At 39.6% G+C, this 15,251-nt stretch overlaps 1 protein-coding gene across 1 annotated transcript in view; it reads right to left on the reverse strand.

Moving 5' to 3' along the window:
• mcph1 (microcephalin 1) overlaps positions 1-15,011 on the reverse strand; it is a 40,542-nt gene extending 25,531 nt beyond the window's left edge. The window contains exons 1-13 of the mRNA XM_072676839.1: positions 14,938-15,011; positions 14,176-14,256; positions 13,903-13,994; positions 13,674-13,792; positions 12,729-12,816; positions 12,521-12,623; positions 12,280-12,411; positions 12,027-12,113; positions 10,721-11,746; positions 10,165-10,259; positions 4,103-4,140; positions 3,789-3,951; positions 2,699-2,776 (exon numbers count right to left, since the gene is read on the reverse strand). Of these exons, the coding sequence (XP_072532940.1) occupies positions 2,699-2,776; positions 3,789-3,951; positions 4,103-4,140; positions 10,165-10,259; positions 10,721-11,746; positions 12,027-12,113; positions 12,280-12,411; positions 12,521-12,623; positions 12,729-12,816; positions 13,674-13,792; positions 13,903-13,994; positions 14,176-14,212 (2,058 nt within the window). The 5' untranslated portion in view covers positions 14,213-14,256; positions 14,938-15,011. The remainder of the gene's footprint in view (positions 1-2,698; positions 2,777-3,788; positions 3,952-4,102; positions 4,141-10,164; positions 10,260-10,720; positions 11,747-12,026; positions 12,114-12,279; positions 12,412-12,520; positions 12,624-12,728; positions 12,817-13,673; positions 13,793-13,902; positions 13,995-14,175; positions 14,257-14,937) is intronic.
• Between the last annotated feature and the right edge of the window lie 240 nt (positions 15,012-15,251).

Raw genomic sequence — 15,251 nt, forward strand, 5'->3', positions numbered from 1 at the left:
TAGATTTAAAATTTCCTTAAATGACATTCTGCAGTTTAATTACAGGTTCATTTTAAATCCAACATACTGTGGTACAACAAAAACTGACACTGTCCAGTTAGTTACGGGAGGTACAAGTGGTTACCGACAAATCTGTAACTTACGGAAAGGCTCTTAAGCCAATGACGGATGGTTGCATAGCACACAGAAACACTAATGCAAGTGGAATGCAGCAGACCACTATGCGTGTCTTTACGACAAAAAGCCCAGTGGAGTGCCCGCATAAATAAACAGGAACCCTACTGGATCCCTTTTCTGGGCCTTTACTTTCCTCCAAGCAGGAAGTCAATGTTTTAGCCAAGTCTCCTTTAAAACCCCTCAGCCCTTACTCACATTGCCTCAAAGCATTGCATGCTTTTCAAACTGTGTCAGAAAAAGTGAAAAAGTGGTCTCTTTCAGTTGTAGTTTGCCTATTTGAGGGCCTCTTAACCCTTCTGGCTAATTAAATGGATAATTACCTCAACGAAAAAACAAGATTGGGAGCCTAGACGTTCATGTTCCGCAGATGACAAAAGAACAGGAAGAGCCCATATTCATGTAAAGCACAGGAAACAGGCTTAGGAGGAATGCAAAACCTGTGTGTTTATTTTCCAGACCGATTGTCCCGTTGACTGCACTGTGTGGCTCCACAGTAACAATGTATACTGACTTCTAAGCTTTACTCATCAGATTATGAATATCATGTCAGACATTAATAGTATGCCATATAAATGCATTCAGTGTGCCTTCATAATTACAATTGCCAAAAAAGTAATTAAACCTTTTGGAATTACCTGGATTTCTGCATTAATTAATAAAAAATCTTGTCTGCCCATTATCCAAGTCACAGTTATAGACAATCTCACTAAACACATCAATCATCACATCAATCCTTGATTGATAATGTTCCTGTAAATGTGTTTCAGTTCAGTAATGAATTTTACCTGTGTGCTTTGAGTCATTGTAGCACCAACCAACATCTATTCATCTGAAAGCACCCCCAAATTATAATGCTCCCATCACCATGCTTCATAGTTGTGATGAGACAGCGCATCACAATGATGGCTGCACCCACTGAAAACATAGATTTCTCTGAACAGCTCAGCTTTGCAAATTAGAGTAGCTCATCACAGCAGTACATTTGCTACGCACAAGCACTTGAAGTGCAAGCATCCTGGAAAGCTTTGTCAAGATAACAGCACATCAGCAGTGTAAATGCTGTGTCTTCATCGCCCCATTATTAGGTCAATTTATATTTTTCTGGTATTCTTAAATGGCTGTGTACAAACAGTTGCTACAGTCTGTAAATCTTTTCAATTATTTTCCTTGCACTACATAGATTCCAGTATTTTACATATTACCCCAGTGATAAAAGAATCCAAGTTATAACCAAACCGACTGTGATGATTTTTTTTGGACAACAGCAGTTTCCTTTATGAGGTCCTTCTAAGAACCCCATTCTTGTTCCGTGTTTGAAAAGTCTTATGTAGGTATTATGCTGTTATCCTTTGGTTCTTTGTCACGTCTTTCATGATTGCCTGTTGTGCTCTTGGGTTATTGAGTGATATTAACAGAATATTTCTAGGTAGTGACAATCCTAAATTTTCTCCATTTGCAGACAATGTCAAACCATGCTTTACGCAATTCTACTACAGGTGTTCTGAAATTTGTTTGCATTAAGGCAAAGTGCATGGTAATAATATTTCTCGAGAATAGATGTGTCAGTAACCAGGCTGTGTGTGCTTTTATTTAATGGGCAAAGCACTTCCTAATTTAAACGCCTTTTTGCAATTAGGTCTTGAAGTCATTAACAGGGGTTCACTTACTTTTTCTAGCCTGCACTGTGGACGTTCACTAAATAAAAGACATGACTGTTACAACTGTTTGACTGTAATTAGTCACCTTCAAAGCACCATGGCCCAATGTCTACAATTTTCTGGAACTGTACTGGAGCGATGGAACGCCATTCCTCCAAAACATACTCCCTCAGCTGGTGGAGAGCACTTTCTAACACGTGTCCCATAACCTCTCATAAGTCTTCAGTTAGACTGTGATCTAGTGACTGTGAAGGCCATCTAATTTAGATCATTTGTCATACCCCTCCTTCCCAGGACTCACTTACTGTGGGGTCAAGCATTCAAGCTTTAATCACTGTCCTGGTGTACACCATACACACACTCGTCTGCATTCGTCTTTTTAACGAGGGCTTTATGCACTACAGTCCTATTATAATATTCCACTCTGTGGAGTTGTGGTCATACAGGGTCAGCTACAGTGATCACCTCCTGCAGTGTCAGGCCCACTAATCCCAAGGAACAGGTGCTCCTGTATTTTTCTTACATATATCACACTAATGGATAACAGTTTACAGCCATATCATAGCCTAACTCCGTTGTCCATCTTTCCTGATCAGATGTTTTTAGATCTGTGGGAATACTAGAATGCTAAGAACAAAGAACAAATCACTTAAGTCACTGTTCCTACTCAAACATTAGCCTGCTGAGTAGTCTTTGTGACCAAGGCTTCCGTCAACAGCAGCCAAATAACAAATACTTTCCAAGACCTTTTCTTTAATCTTTTCTCCACTTTTTGTAATAAGACTTCTAATGACATCTAGATTGTATTTTTGTGTACAAAAAACATTTCACCTAGTTTTTAGGATGCCAGTTCACTTGCTTACCGGTGCAGCAGGAAAATGATCAGACAGTTCATAAGGCTCCTCTGGTATCCACTGCCTGTGCTCCAAACACCACAAGATCTGTAAATAAAACAACAAGAAAACTGTTTTAACATTGAATACCTCATGCCCAGTTATACAAGTGTGAACATATGATATATTTTAGTAATAAATTAACAATGAACACAATGAATAGGTTTATTATACAATTATTAGTCTTAATGCAAAAAACACTGTCAATTATTTGGCAACCACCTAATTTAGCATATTTTGTGTCCCACAGAGTTTTGTGAAATTGCTGCTTATTGTAGCAAACATAAATATCATGGACACAATCACCTTTAAACATCAAATACTTTGTGATATCCTCCTCTCCTGCTGCCATGTTTAATGTGTTCATTAACTTTGAATCACTCAAATGGCACTAATAAATTACAATCTTGACTATTGGACGATACTGATCCAACAAAAACAACTGAAAGTATTTCATTTATTGTGCTCAAACGACTCTACAGGAAACAACACAGATAACATTTGTAGTTGGTGTAACATCGTGGGTAACAACACCGCCCTTCCTGTGGCAGATCAGGGTTTGATTCCCCAGCTGGGCAAGTGCATCTTGTGACACCAATAAGAGTCTTTAGGCAAGACTCCTAACGCTACATTCGCTCTCATGTGTAACATAATTCAAATGCAAGTTGCTCTGGAAAAGTGTGTTAGCTGTATGCTGTTAATGTAAATATGTTAGAAAGATGAATCAGATGAATCAGTTTGATATTTGATCTCGTATTTTCTGAATAATGGTCTAACAACAATACTATATGCCAGAAAGGCATATAATATATGGCAGAATATTTACATGCATTTCATGTAGTCGGCATGTTCCTGCGCAGTGTTTATTTATTTAAATGTACACCACTGGAGGTTTTGCTTTTAGTATAGAATTTAGATTTAAAAGGTATAAGCTAATAATAGCATAATTATTGTTAGTAGTAGTATATAATATTCAAACATATCAGTACGTATAATCTAAAAAAATACAATGCCAGAGCTAGATCTGCCGAGAGTGACACAAACTGTGCAAAGGACGTACCCATTCAAAGGAGAGAATCCAACAGCCTCGAGCGATGCCTAGAAGAACGTTGAGGGTACGGCGTGGACTACCAGACACCACGTGTGTGGTACTCTCACATACAGTGTCCACTACAGTGAAGCCACCCAAACTGTTGACCACTTGGAGCACCGTCTGTTGCTTTCTGAAAAAAAAAAAATACAACAAAAATTCAAACAAGAGAAAGAGTACTCTTTCCAAGTGTTAGCATGTCAATGAAGCTAATGTAATAACTAATAACCACAAAGTAGTTGTTTTGTTTTTAAAAAAGGGTAGTGTTAGATAAAAATACTTACTCAGTTGGCATGCTAGTCATTACTAATGTTCTATTCTTCTGTAAAAGAGAGAAAATATATATGATATCGTCATTGTAGTTACAAGTATCTAATTTATTATTAACATTGAACATTAGCTTCTTTTAATTAAAAGGACAAAATATTGTCCACAGAGCTAATACATGATTACACCTCATGTTTTGTGTCAGAGGGAGGGAGAGCAATGGGATGCCATCCCCTCCTAGCTGGTGAAAATAAATACATTAAAAAGAATATTGTCGCTGTCCAATGAAAAACACTCCAAAACACATCTCCAAAATAGTGAGTTTACAGGAGAAGGCAAAAATGTTCATAACTTTTCTAGCATTTCTATTGGTCTGTTCATCCAGACGCATTCACGCAGTGTACAGAGCAGCCACAGACTTCCAATGATGGAGAAAAATAAAAACTGACAAAAATAAAGATTCTTTTATTAGACAGCAGCGATATAGAAACTTGTAAAGGCAGTTATTAATGGGACAAGAAATAGACTAATGAAGAGTCTTAGAAATACTGATTTGGTCAACGGTTGGACAAAGTGCTTGATAAAACTAAAAACCGTAAAAGCAGCAACACTTAATGGCCGGAGAATTTCACCCTTATTTATAACCATTAGGGACACGGGTCTTGGCACCCTGCATGATCAATACTTAGCAACACCCCCTTTGGTAAGTATTGCAGCTTGTAAACAGTCTTTTAGTTCTTGTTTGGGGGACTTTTGGGACAGGTATGGCCTTAATATATAGCTACAAATGTAAAAATCATATTTTCATTTTAATCATTTATTATTTGAATTATACAGTCAGTTCTGACCTCACCTTGTGGAGACAAAAAAAAAGTCAGCCAAGTTTACAGTCTTTCAAAAAGAATAACACGGTGTCCTAACAGCAAACGGCACAAGCAAGTGACAACAAAACCTAAACACCACAAGACACAACTACCCCCCTCCAATTTTTGACGGAAACCCCATTTTTTTGTTTGAAGAGTCGTGCCGGCTTTCAACCTCAACAAACACTGCAATGAAGGCAGCATTTTCTAATCAAAAAATAGTTAAACAAACCAAACATGTATATAGAGAACGTAATCCATGAGGCAATGAACAGTGTTTACATGCAGGGTTCAATGGCGGTGTCCAGAGTTGTGGATATGGCTGTTTAAAGCTGCTGCTGTTAAGATCAAAAATTATTTTGATTTTATTGCAGCTATCATGGCCAGTACAATTTTTGGAAAGATTATTATCTTTCTAAACAGCCATAGCCTCTACTATATGAACAAACTAAACTCATAAGCATGTTTCTAACAGCCAAAATATTTATATTTAATAAAATTATCTTCTTTAATCGAGCAGTTCTTAAGCTTTCTGTACCCAGGAACCCCTTCCTGTGTTGAAAAATATTCTATGGGCCACCACAGATTAATTTTATGAATCCAGCAGTTAAACTGTACGGCTAATCATGTTCATTTGACTATAGTAAGCTGCTAACAGTGTACAGGCTCACATGTTTTGGTATAATTAATATGCTTTGAAACCAGAAGTAGCTTGACTAGCTTCATGGCCTCCTTTGCTAGAACCTTAACACAGAGCACAGTTTGATCTACTGACACTATTCTCCTGATGCGGTCATTGAACTTGAAATTTAGTGGATTTCAGTTGAATTACGGAGTAGTAAGTAGTGTTGTAGTGCCATATCATGTTTCTTTTGGCCAATCCAAAAGTGTATACTGCAGACCTCACTTTAAGAAGCATGGCTTTTATAGGCCGAACTGGCATTGAAAAGGCTACAGTGAAAAATATTACTCTATTTGAATAACATTAAAGCAGGTCCAGTACTACATATACAGTAAGAGGCAACTGACTATAAATATCATGCGTGTGTAACAGCAGCATGCAAGCACAGTACGCACACTTACACTGAATGCCACCGTTTCTTTTTCCATAAAATTGCAACACACATCAGTCAAAATAAAACCAAACAAACAATCAGCCTGGGGCACTGATAACTTGGCTAACGAACCTGCTTTGAAATAAAGGAAGCTACAGTTCGTACCTCCACCCACACCAAGCCCAACATACCTCCTCTTTTACCCTCAATAAACCACTGCATTATTGACACTTTGATGAGGGACGCACCGGTAAGCAGCACAGCAGACAACACGGCAGGCTGCACCCGTGCATGAGAAACACATGCCGGATGTATCTGCATATTTGGTGAGCGGAGAGGAAACACAAGTTCAAGGCCATGAAGAGGGAAAAGTGGTTAGAGTGTTGTTTAAGCACAGCAACATGTCCCACAGCTCCATCCGTCCCCTGTACTCTGGCCCCAGGACAGCAGGTCCTCGGCACAAGCACATGAGCGCCAGTTGCTTGCGCACACACACATACACACAGCACTTCCTCTCTGCTCCCACCACAGGAAGTTGGGGGTTCAGGTCCATCAGCACACAGGGAAGCCAAAACAGCCCCGCAGTACATAACATGTTTATAGATATGCTTATTGGTAACTGTGACAGGGTGCAGCCAGGTGTGCCCTATTAGCTCTGCATCTGGGAAAAGCTGAAGAAGCTGTTTGTAAAACCATGGCCAACAAAGCAATTCATTGTTACTTACTAATAAACACTGCTAACTCTGGTAAAAACATGAACATTATCATTTTTAGAAGGATTTAATGTTCTCACGAGCTTTGATCTCTGTGTGCTGGTTGAATCAGAGGCGGAATTCTGTGATATGCAGAATGACATCTTTTGCTAATATCCTGCACTAAACAGAGTCCGGGTCAAAAAAAGAAACAAAGCTATTCACCCATGCTACATTCACCAGAGCTAAGGCTTTGAACTCAAGCGCATCGAACACAAGGACTTGAAAAGTATCTTTTCATCTACCAATTCCCAAACCCTATCCAGATTTTTGGTCCATTTATCAATTGTCAGGCTAAGCCAGAAACTCTCTTTCAAAAACAATGAGCTACTGAATGTTGGCATATTGTCCAGACCTGATTCACAACTTTAAGTGTTGTGACTGAGAATAGCTTTAGCTTCTGGGCCTGAGGCAATCTGTTCATCATTCATTGGAAGGGGTTGCACTCTTCACAGTCTACTCTGAACTAATCCTTTTGCTTTTTATCGGTGAACCCAGAACACCTTTACAGAGTTGAGTGCGTGATGAAGGCTTTATCATATAGGCCTTATCAAGTTATGCTGGAATTCTCTTGAAAAGATTTGTAGTTTTTCCTACAACCGGAAGAATTCCACTGCCGCTCTCAACGTGTACTGTTGAGTTTGACAAGGAAATGGTGGCATTCGGAAAGTGTGAAGTGCAGACCAAAACATAAAGACATATTTCTCAGTTATAGCGTGGACAGGCTTCTGTTGCTCTGCAATATCCCAATTGCGACTCAGTGGTTACCGTAACATTTCATGTGCTGCCACAGATTTTAAAATTAGGTCTGGGCTTGGGGCTCTCGAGTCAGTCAAAGCATTGGTTCAATCATCGGGAGATTGCTGGTTTAATATCAGTGATGCCACAGCCATCCGCGGTCAGAAGTCTCAGAGAGCATATTTGGATTTGAATGGTCTTCCTCTCACAAGCACATGCCTGTTAGTTTACTAAGAATAACTATTTGTGTAGGTAGATATTTCTTATACCTCCCAGAAAATTCTTGTTCAGCAAGATTCTAGATTTTCAATTGGTTCCATAAGTGGTCATATTATTCTATGGCAGTTACATAATTAAGATCTAGTGGAAACAAATTGTTATTTCTTTGACTGAAGCACATGAGTCTGAAATTATATTACATACAGTGCAAAATTAAGCAAATACATATTATCTGAGTAGCATGGCATTAACTGATGGTACAAAAAACAATCTAAATGGAGATTAAGAACTCTAGAACACGAGTCAAACTGTCAAACCATCTATGTAGTCTGGTTAACACACATGGCGAGCTTTTTCTGCCCTGGCACCAAAGTGGTGGAACGAGCTTCCCCCGGGTGCCCGAACGGCAGAGTCGCTCGCTGTCTTCAAACGCAGACTGAAGACTCTCCTCTTCAGAGAGTACTTGGACGAATAGCAGAGTACTATGGTCACCTTATTGACTTGTGCTTAGTAATGTCTAAAGCTTAGAGGTATCTTTGAACTATTAGTCCATTCTAACTAGCTAAGGTTTTTCTTGGGTAAATAGCAAAGCACTTTTGTAAGTCACTCTGGATAAGAGCGTCTGCTAAATGCCTTAAATGTAAATGTAACACTGAAGCTATTTTGCAACTAAACCCTTTCCATATCAACAAGCTTTGGGTTTAAACAAGCCAGAATGGGTGTTAAATTAAAGAACTGCTCTAGCAACAGTGCTGAAACACCGGCAATGCACAAGAGCATGAACCCAAGCACCGGTGTGAACTGCTTCAAGCGCTTGTTTCCAATACACCCAGCACAAATAAAGGAAATTCTTTAGGGTATGACACACCAAAGTTGGTGGGCAGTTCACGCACTTTGATACGAGGCTTCTATTCACCCAGAGACAGGGTGTTATACCACTATACAGGCAACAATACAATATTTAAAGCGCTGAACAGAGATTTAATCTAAACGCATAATTAATTGAATTTATACTTGCTTGTTTTCACTTATTTACCATCGCTCGGTTCTTTTACGTAAGGCATGTTTTGACACTCAACATAGATTATACTCCACTGTCACAGCTGTGGCTCAGTTACTCAACAAACGTATGAGCTGCAGAATCAGTCGTGAGATCATAGGCATAACTGTCAGGATGTAACCAATCAGTAGCACCTGCTCTGTCTGATGCATTTCAAGCAACCCTCAAGAAATCTAACCAAAAAGCCACCAAGAGTATCTCTGGGGGAAAAAACAAAGAAGCTTGGTGGCTCTAGAAACCTGTCTCAATATTCCAAGACAACATTTTCTTGGTCAAATGCGGCCCAAAACTTTGGCCATTAGTAAAAGAGCAGAAGTGAAAGAGACTAGTCTTATGGCTCACTGCTGTTTCCAATAAACCCTGTGTGATCTCTAAGAAGTCCCAGAAGAGAGGTTTCATCCTCGTAAGGACCGTTTTCAACCGTCACATCACTTATCACACCTGACATCAGGGCCCAGTGTGAGGTCACCCAGTCCATCCCTTTGATCTTGGCTGACACAAATGAACAGACAAGCTGCTATTGTAGATAAACCTATTTAGCGCTGGTCTTCTGGAGGTGAGGTGGAGAGCCTATATGACGACATACGCCCATCGCTCAAGACCTTCACACAATGGAATGCTCTCAAACAGTCAGGCTCCGTGCCGGCTTATGACAAGACTGTAATGTGCTTTGGGACACAGGTCGCATGGAAATGAAATCACACGGAGATCTTCGAAAGATGAAAGCTCCCCGCCCCACTCAGCAAAAGAAGGGAGTTCCGTCAAGGCTGAAGGAGTGTAAAAAGGCCGCCTCGGCCAGGTGCAATGCTACAGATGCGAAGGCGACTCGTACAGGAAGCCAAGAAGACAACAAAAGAACCAAGCAAATAGCAACTGCTTCAATGGCAATAATTACTCTCCATTACTGAGCTGTGCTACATAACTTCATAGAGACAGAGGGGCCTTTCTGAATCAAAACCACAGGGCACAACCCATTTTCCAGAGTTTACGTTTCAAATAAATGAGCAAGCTGAAAAGAAGGGGGGGGGGGGGGGGGGTGGATTACGAAGGCCATCCTTTTTAGGAGTAGATCATGGAGCCCTTTATACACTGCAACATGAGGCAAAAGAGCACCCATCTACAACACACTATTTCTCTCCTCATTAAAACAACCAACAAATGGAGCCCTGCCAAGATGTAAACTCCCTCCTCTGACTGCATCAGATAACGTTCCCTTTATTTGTTCATTGTTTAGATAAGGCATGTCAAACAACCTGCTAACAATTTAATCAAACGTTTTTCGTCAGCATGTTCAAACAATTGGACAAATGTGCGAGAGTTGTAATTTCATGCAACTCTGGGGGGACAAAATAGGATAAAGTAAAAAAACAAAAAAAAAAAAGTTGACTTTACCTTCATGTATTTGTCCGTTTTCATACTCTCTTGCTTGCTACACATTTCAGAACAGCTGTCAGTGAGCCCATCTGAGGTGCATTTACTGTCTTTGCCTACAATTGAAAATAGGCAAAGCAAAAAAAAAAAAAAAAGAAAAGAAAAGAAAAAAAAAAAAAGTTCAGACCAGAACAGTGCAGCACACCACAGATGCATCTATGCAGCTGAGCGCTTCCAAAAGCTATAACATGCTGTTTTAGACATAAGATACGTAAGACATAAGACCATTAAAGAAGTTTATTTAGAAATATAAAACTGAACAGGGCTTTTCCATCCTTGTCCTTATATGAACATTCATAAATCATTATATACATTTACACTATCACATTGACAAAAAGCAGCAAATCTTCTCAATCAGATGAGAAACCCATAGGTTTTTAGAATGCATTGATTAGATGTGCAGCCAATCAGAATCATCTACACTGATCTTTTCTGGTTTCTATAATAATCTGACAGAGCAATGGGTAAATTAACTTTCAATCTTTTAAAATGCAGTCCTTTGATTACCAGTCCTTACTTTCTGTAAGAGTGACCAAGTTCTGCTGGGTTCTTCTCCTTTGTCTCTTTGCAGCAGGCTCCTGCTTCAGCTCATCGTCTTTGGACACCCCAGGTGCTACAGGCATCTTGGACACGCAGGCTGGGCCAGCTGTCTTTGGGAGTGGTTCATTAAATACTTTATCAGACATTCTTGCTGGGAGTGATGACTCAGAGATGTATTTGCTGTTGACATTTGTATGTTTTCTGTTTGCTGGGAAAGTCTCCTGTGAGTTGCTTTTGCGTCTATTTCGGTTTTGAGGCACAAGGTCAAAGGAAGGTAAATCCACTGATTTAGCAGAAGAATCCACAAAACTGACCCTGCGTCCCAGTTTGTTCTTGGCCGAAGTGAAGTAGTCCTCAAACACACTGTCATCGTCCCCACTAGGCTCAGAGTCTACGAATTTTTTGATATCAGTCACAACAGCAGCTTGCTTTTTTTTCTTTATCTCTTTTTGGGCAGTTTTTGGAGAATTCTGGTCAGTTTTTGGAGAATTCTGGTCCTTAGTCGGAGCTACAGTGTTGCGTCTTGAAAGAGAAGGACGTCTTCGAGACTCTGCCACATTAGTGTCAGCTATTGTCTCGTTCAGGCATACTGGAATCTGGCTTATTCTCGAGGTCGCACTGCACGCTGGTGAACTGCTTTTGGGTTTCTTACTACTGCATGATGACCTTCTGGATTTGTCAGTTAATTCATCTTCAGGTTTAGGTTTAGGGTGCAAGGTGAGGCTTTCTGAGGACGTCTTACGAACAAAACAGTCTAGAGAGGATTGTTTTGCCAACCCAGAACATGATCTCCTTGGTCTTTTAGTTCGTGGGGACGCTGGAGCTTTAACAGACTCTTTAGCATTGTTTGAAGAGTTAAACATTACATCTGAGTGAGAAGATGCCCTCTTAACACGGCCGCTCAGTTTCTTCTTGATCGATGGTAGGTCATGATATTCTTCCTTTCCTTCATCACTTTTGGAGTATTGATGGGTGTCTGACAAACCTGTCTCTTCTTCCTCATCTGAATAAAAATAATAGTAATAATAATAATTATGCATGAAATAAAAAAAAAAAATGCATGAAATGTATTGTTGGTGTGATTCCTGCTGTCTGATCTAACCATTACACATTTTTTGGTACGGTGAGAGAGGGTAAGTCTTGCTGAGTGGTGTGATGTGTATCATGTCTGTAAGTTAAGACCTGATATGGTCCTATGGTAAGTAATGAAGCCTGGAAAAACTCTTATGCAGTTTATGTCAGTTCTAAGTGTAAATCTAGAAAAATGAAAATCATGCCCTTACCCAGTAGCTGTTTGGAAAGATCTGTGGGAGTGTCCCCAAGTGAGGGCCTTGGGGAATCATCCAGTTCAGAGTCCTGGATTTGTGAAGCTAAGGAAAAAGTGATAAAAACATTAGTTAAAAATGTTACAGCTAGAACAGCTCTCAGCAAACACTGCATGTACAACACAAATGCCCTAGGCAACTGTGAAAATAAGAATCATATATGACACTTATGAGACAAATCTAATACACATGAAGATATCTGGGGATGTACCAGTGGGTGAGAGGTTTTCACGCTGTGCTCGCATTTCCCTCAGACGCTGAGCCATGGTGTCAGCCCTTCTCGACGAGGGGCTGTACACTATTCCATTCTCCTCGTCAATAATGAAAGGTGATGTATCTGAAACTGCACACACACACACAAATACACACACACGTCATGTGAAGGCCTAATCAGAAAACAAAGAAATAAAGAAAGAGTCAGCAAGGGGGAAAAGAGAGAAAAGAGATCCTGCCTATGGGGGATGAACGGACCAGGCCTTCCATCATTTTGTCCAGCTTTCTCTTCAGTCGCTTAGGCGTGCTTAATGGGACATCCCTTGGCTGCATGCAACGATGCTATAAAACCAAGAGTTATCAATAGGTTTTTGTAATGACCAACAAGTGCAAGTATATTAACAGTAATTAATCTGAACAGAAACCTGAAACAGAAACTCAGTTTACCGTTCTTTTTTTCAATTGACTGAGCTTAGATTCTTCATGTTGAGCCGGGTAAAGGGCCTCATCGGCATGCTCAGCATTTTCTCTGCACCTGCACAGACCAGTGGTGGCATGATCAAATATTACCCAAGCAATTTAACCTTGGGTGGTAGAGCCATCTAATGGCAGATATGAAGAACTTTTTTTTTTCTTTTGGATACTGGGCAAAAAATTAACAACGCCCCCCCCCCAAAAAAAAAAAAAAAATAAACTCATTAAATCCCTGTCCTTTCATACACTATTTACTTAATTAATCACAATTACAATTTAAGCTATAAGCGCAATTCTGTGTATAACTGCAAAACTATGTAACTAGCCATTTTGTCATTCTTTGCTATCATCATTCATGCTATCCTCCACTCCACATTTTCTGACAACCTGACAAGTTCAAGCTACAGCTTTAGCCAATTCACAGAGTAGATAAACAGCTCAACATTTAATCTACAAATATAGTTCTGTAGTACAAGAAAACAAGTTAATTTATATTATTTATATTATAGTATTATAATAATAATAATAATAATAATTATTATTATTATTATTATATTATAAAATATAGATATAATATAAAAGCAGATAACTATAAACCACTTAGTTACAGCAAATACAAAAAAAAAAAAGACAATACAATTGTTTTTTTTTATCAAATTTTAGAGAACTTGGAGAACTGGCATAAACAACATCTTCAATTCAGTCACATGTAAAATTCAGAAGATGAATACGGTTTACCAATAAGGTCAGGTTACGCATCCATTACTCAGTTATAAAACGTTAAATCTCGACAATATGCTCAAAAAAGCTTAACATGACAAACTGTAAGCATATATATATTTATCACAATAAGAAAAGGTCCTCATACTCTAATACTCTAAAAGGTCTTTAATAATCTCCACATGCATTTCAGTTTACCTGGCCACCCAATGGACAGAGACGATCTTCACACCCATTTTCTTCGCTTTATTCCATGTGGACTGATGACCATGTTTGAACACTACATGGGTGACTTGTTTATTGAACGTTTTAGATACCTGGAATTAAAGGGCATTAAGGTCATACACCTAAACAACGTAAAATACAAACAGCAAAAATGACCAAAAATCTATATATAAATAAAGGTGTTCCAGAGTTAATCTAGTACCTGAGCACCCAGGTCTCGTAGCTGCTGAATAAAGGGATCAGAGTAATTCTCTGTCTTACTTGCAGACCACACATCAACATAGGCCACAACATCTGCACAATGGTAGGGAAAAGAAATCAACAAAACCTCCACATTATTCTAACAGGAGTGACAAAACATGGTGAATAAATGTGCATGTTAGCTACAGAGAACAGCCTGGCATCTCAAACAAAAACACACAGACTTTGCTAGCTACACGTCAGTAAATATAGCTAGCTACAAAGACATAGCTACCTTTGAGGGCTGATAGAGAGATCCTGTGTGTTGTCATGGTTGAAATGAGGACTGCCTTGGAGGACTGCAGTCTTCGTAGCTCTGAAACATGTCACCAACACGCATTTCATTGCAAAGAACGACATGCAAAGCAAACCACGTCTAGCACAGTCAAAACAGCTGTATATGACGCCTGTTAGTTATCCACCTTGTTTATAGCTATTAGCTGGTCTAGCGCTAGCTAGCTGACTGTTCACCTGTTGCCTCCGTCCTTAGCTATTTAGTCCGCATTGTTTCTTGAAGGTGGATTAACATTTTAAGTAAGTTTAAGATTACTATTTAAATGTTTCTTACTTAAAAGCTCAGTTTAGGCCAAAACACATTCTACGTTAGTAAGCTAGCACTAGCTAGCTCATTGTTGCTAGGAAGGGGTAAGCTGGTAAATTGAACCACAGTGATAGCTAGCTAGTTAAAGCCCAACATGTCAGGACCTTCAAACTGACGTCCTACAACAAAACATCTCGCTAGCTAAGGAACCTGCGAGGCGTAAATCGTAGGTGTCAATTCTTAAAACTTCATTATTTCCACTTAACTCACCTAATACCTACAACAGCCACGTTACTCAGCTCACTTTAGCAAGCAAGCTAGATTAGGGGGGGAACTGGTGCGGATACTAAAGCACCCCCTTAACACTGCTCATATGACCAACAAATGAACCCGTAGCTTAGTCAAAACAGCATGAGCTGTCGTTATGCAGCTTATCTGAAAACAGGGTTAAAATACCTTTATGAAGTGTTACTTCATTTGATCTGTTCTCATGGCTTATTTTCGCGGTAGAGTTTGCATTTCTTCTTCTTCGGCACTACGCGAGGCCACAAGTCTCATTACCACAACCTACCGGACATGCCCGTCTTCCTGTGGAGCGCTGATTATGAGATGATATTGCCACATGGCGTTTGCCCACAAGCTGAGCAGGGATTAATGTTCACACGCCGCTGGTATATTGGCATTTACTTAGAATTATGGCTGCATTAAAGCAGGGCTGCTGACAGTTTTATTGGAGTGAGACTCCAGTTGGACTGGTTCCAGTCCCAAAT

This window comes from Salminus brasiliensis, chromosome 4 (assembly GCF_030463535.1).
Source record: "Salminus brasiliensis chromosome 4, fSalBra1.hap2, whole genome shotgun sequence".
Classification (NCBI taxonomy): Eukaryota; Metazoa; Chordata; class Actinopteri; order Characiformes; family Bryconidae; genus Salminus; species Salminus brasiliensis.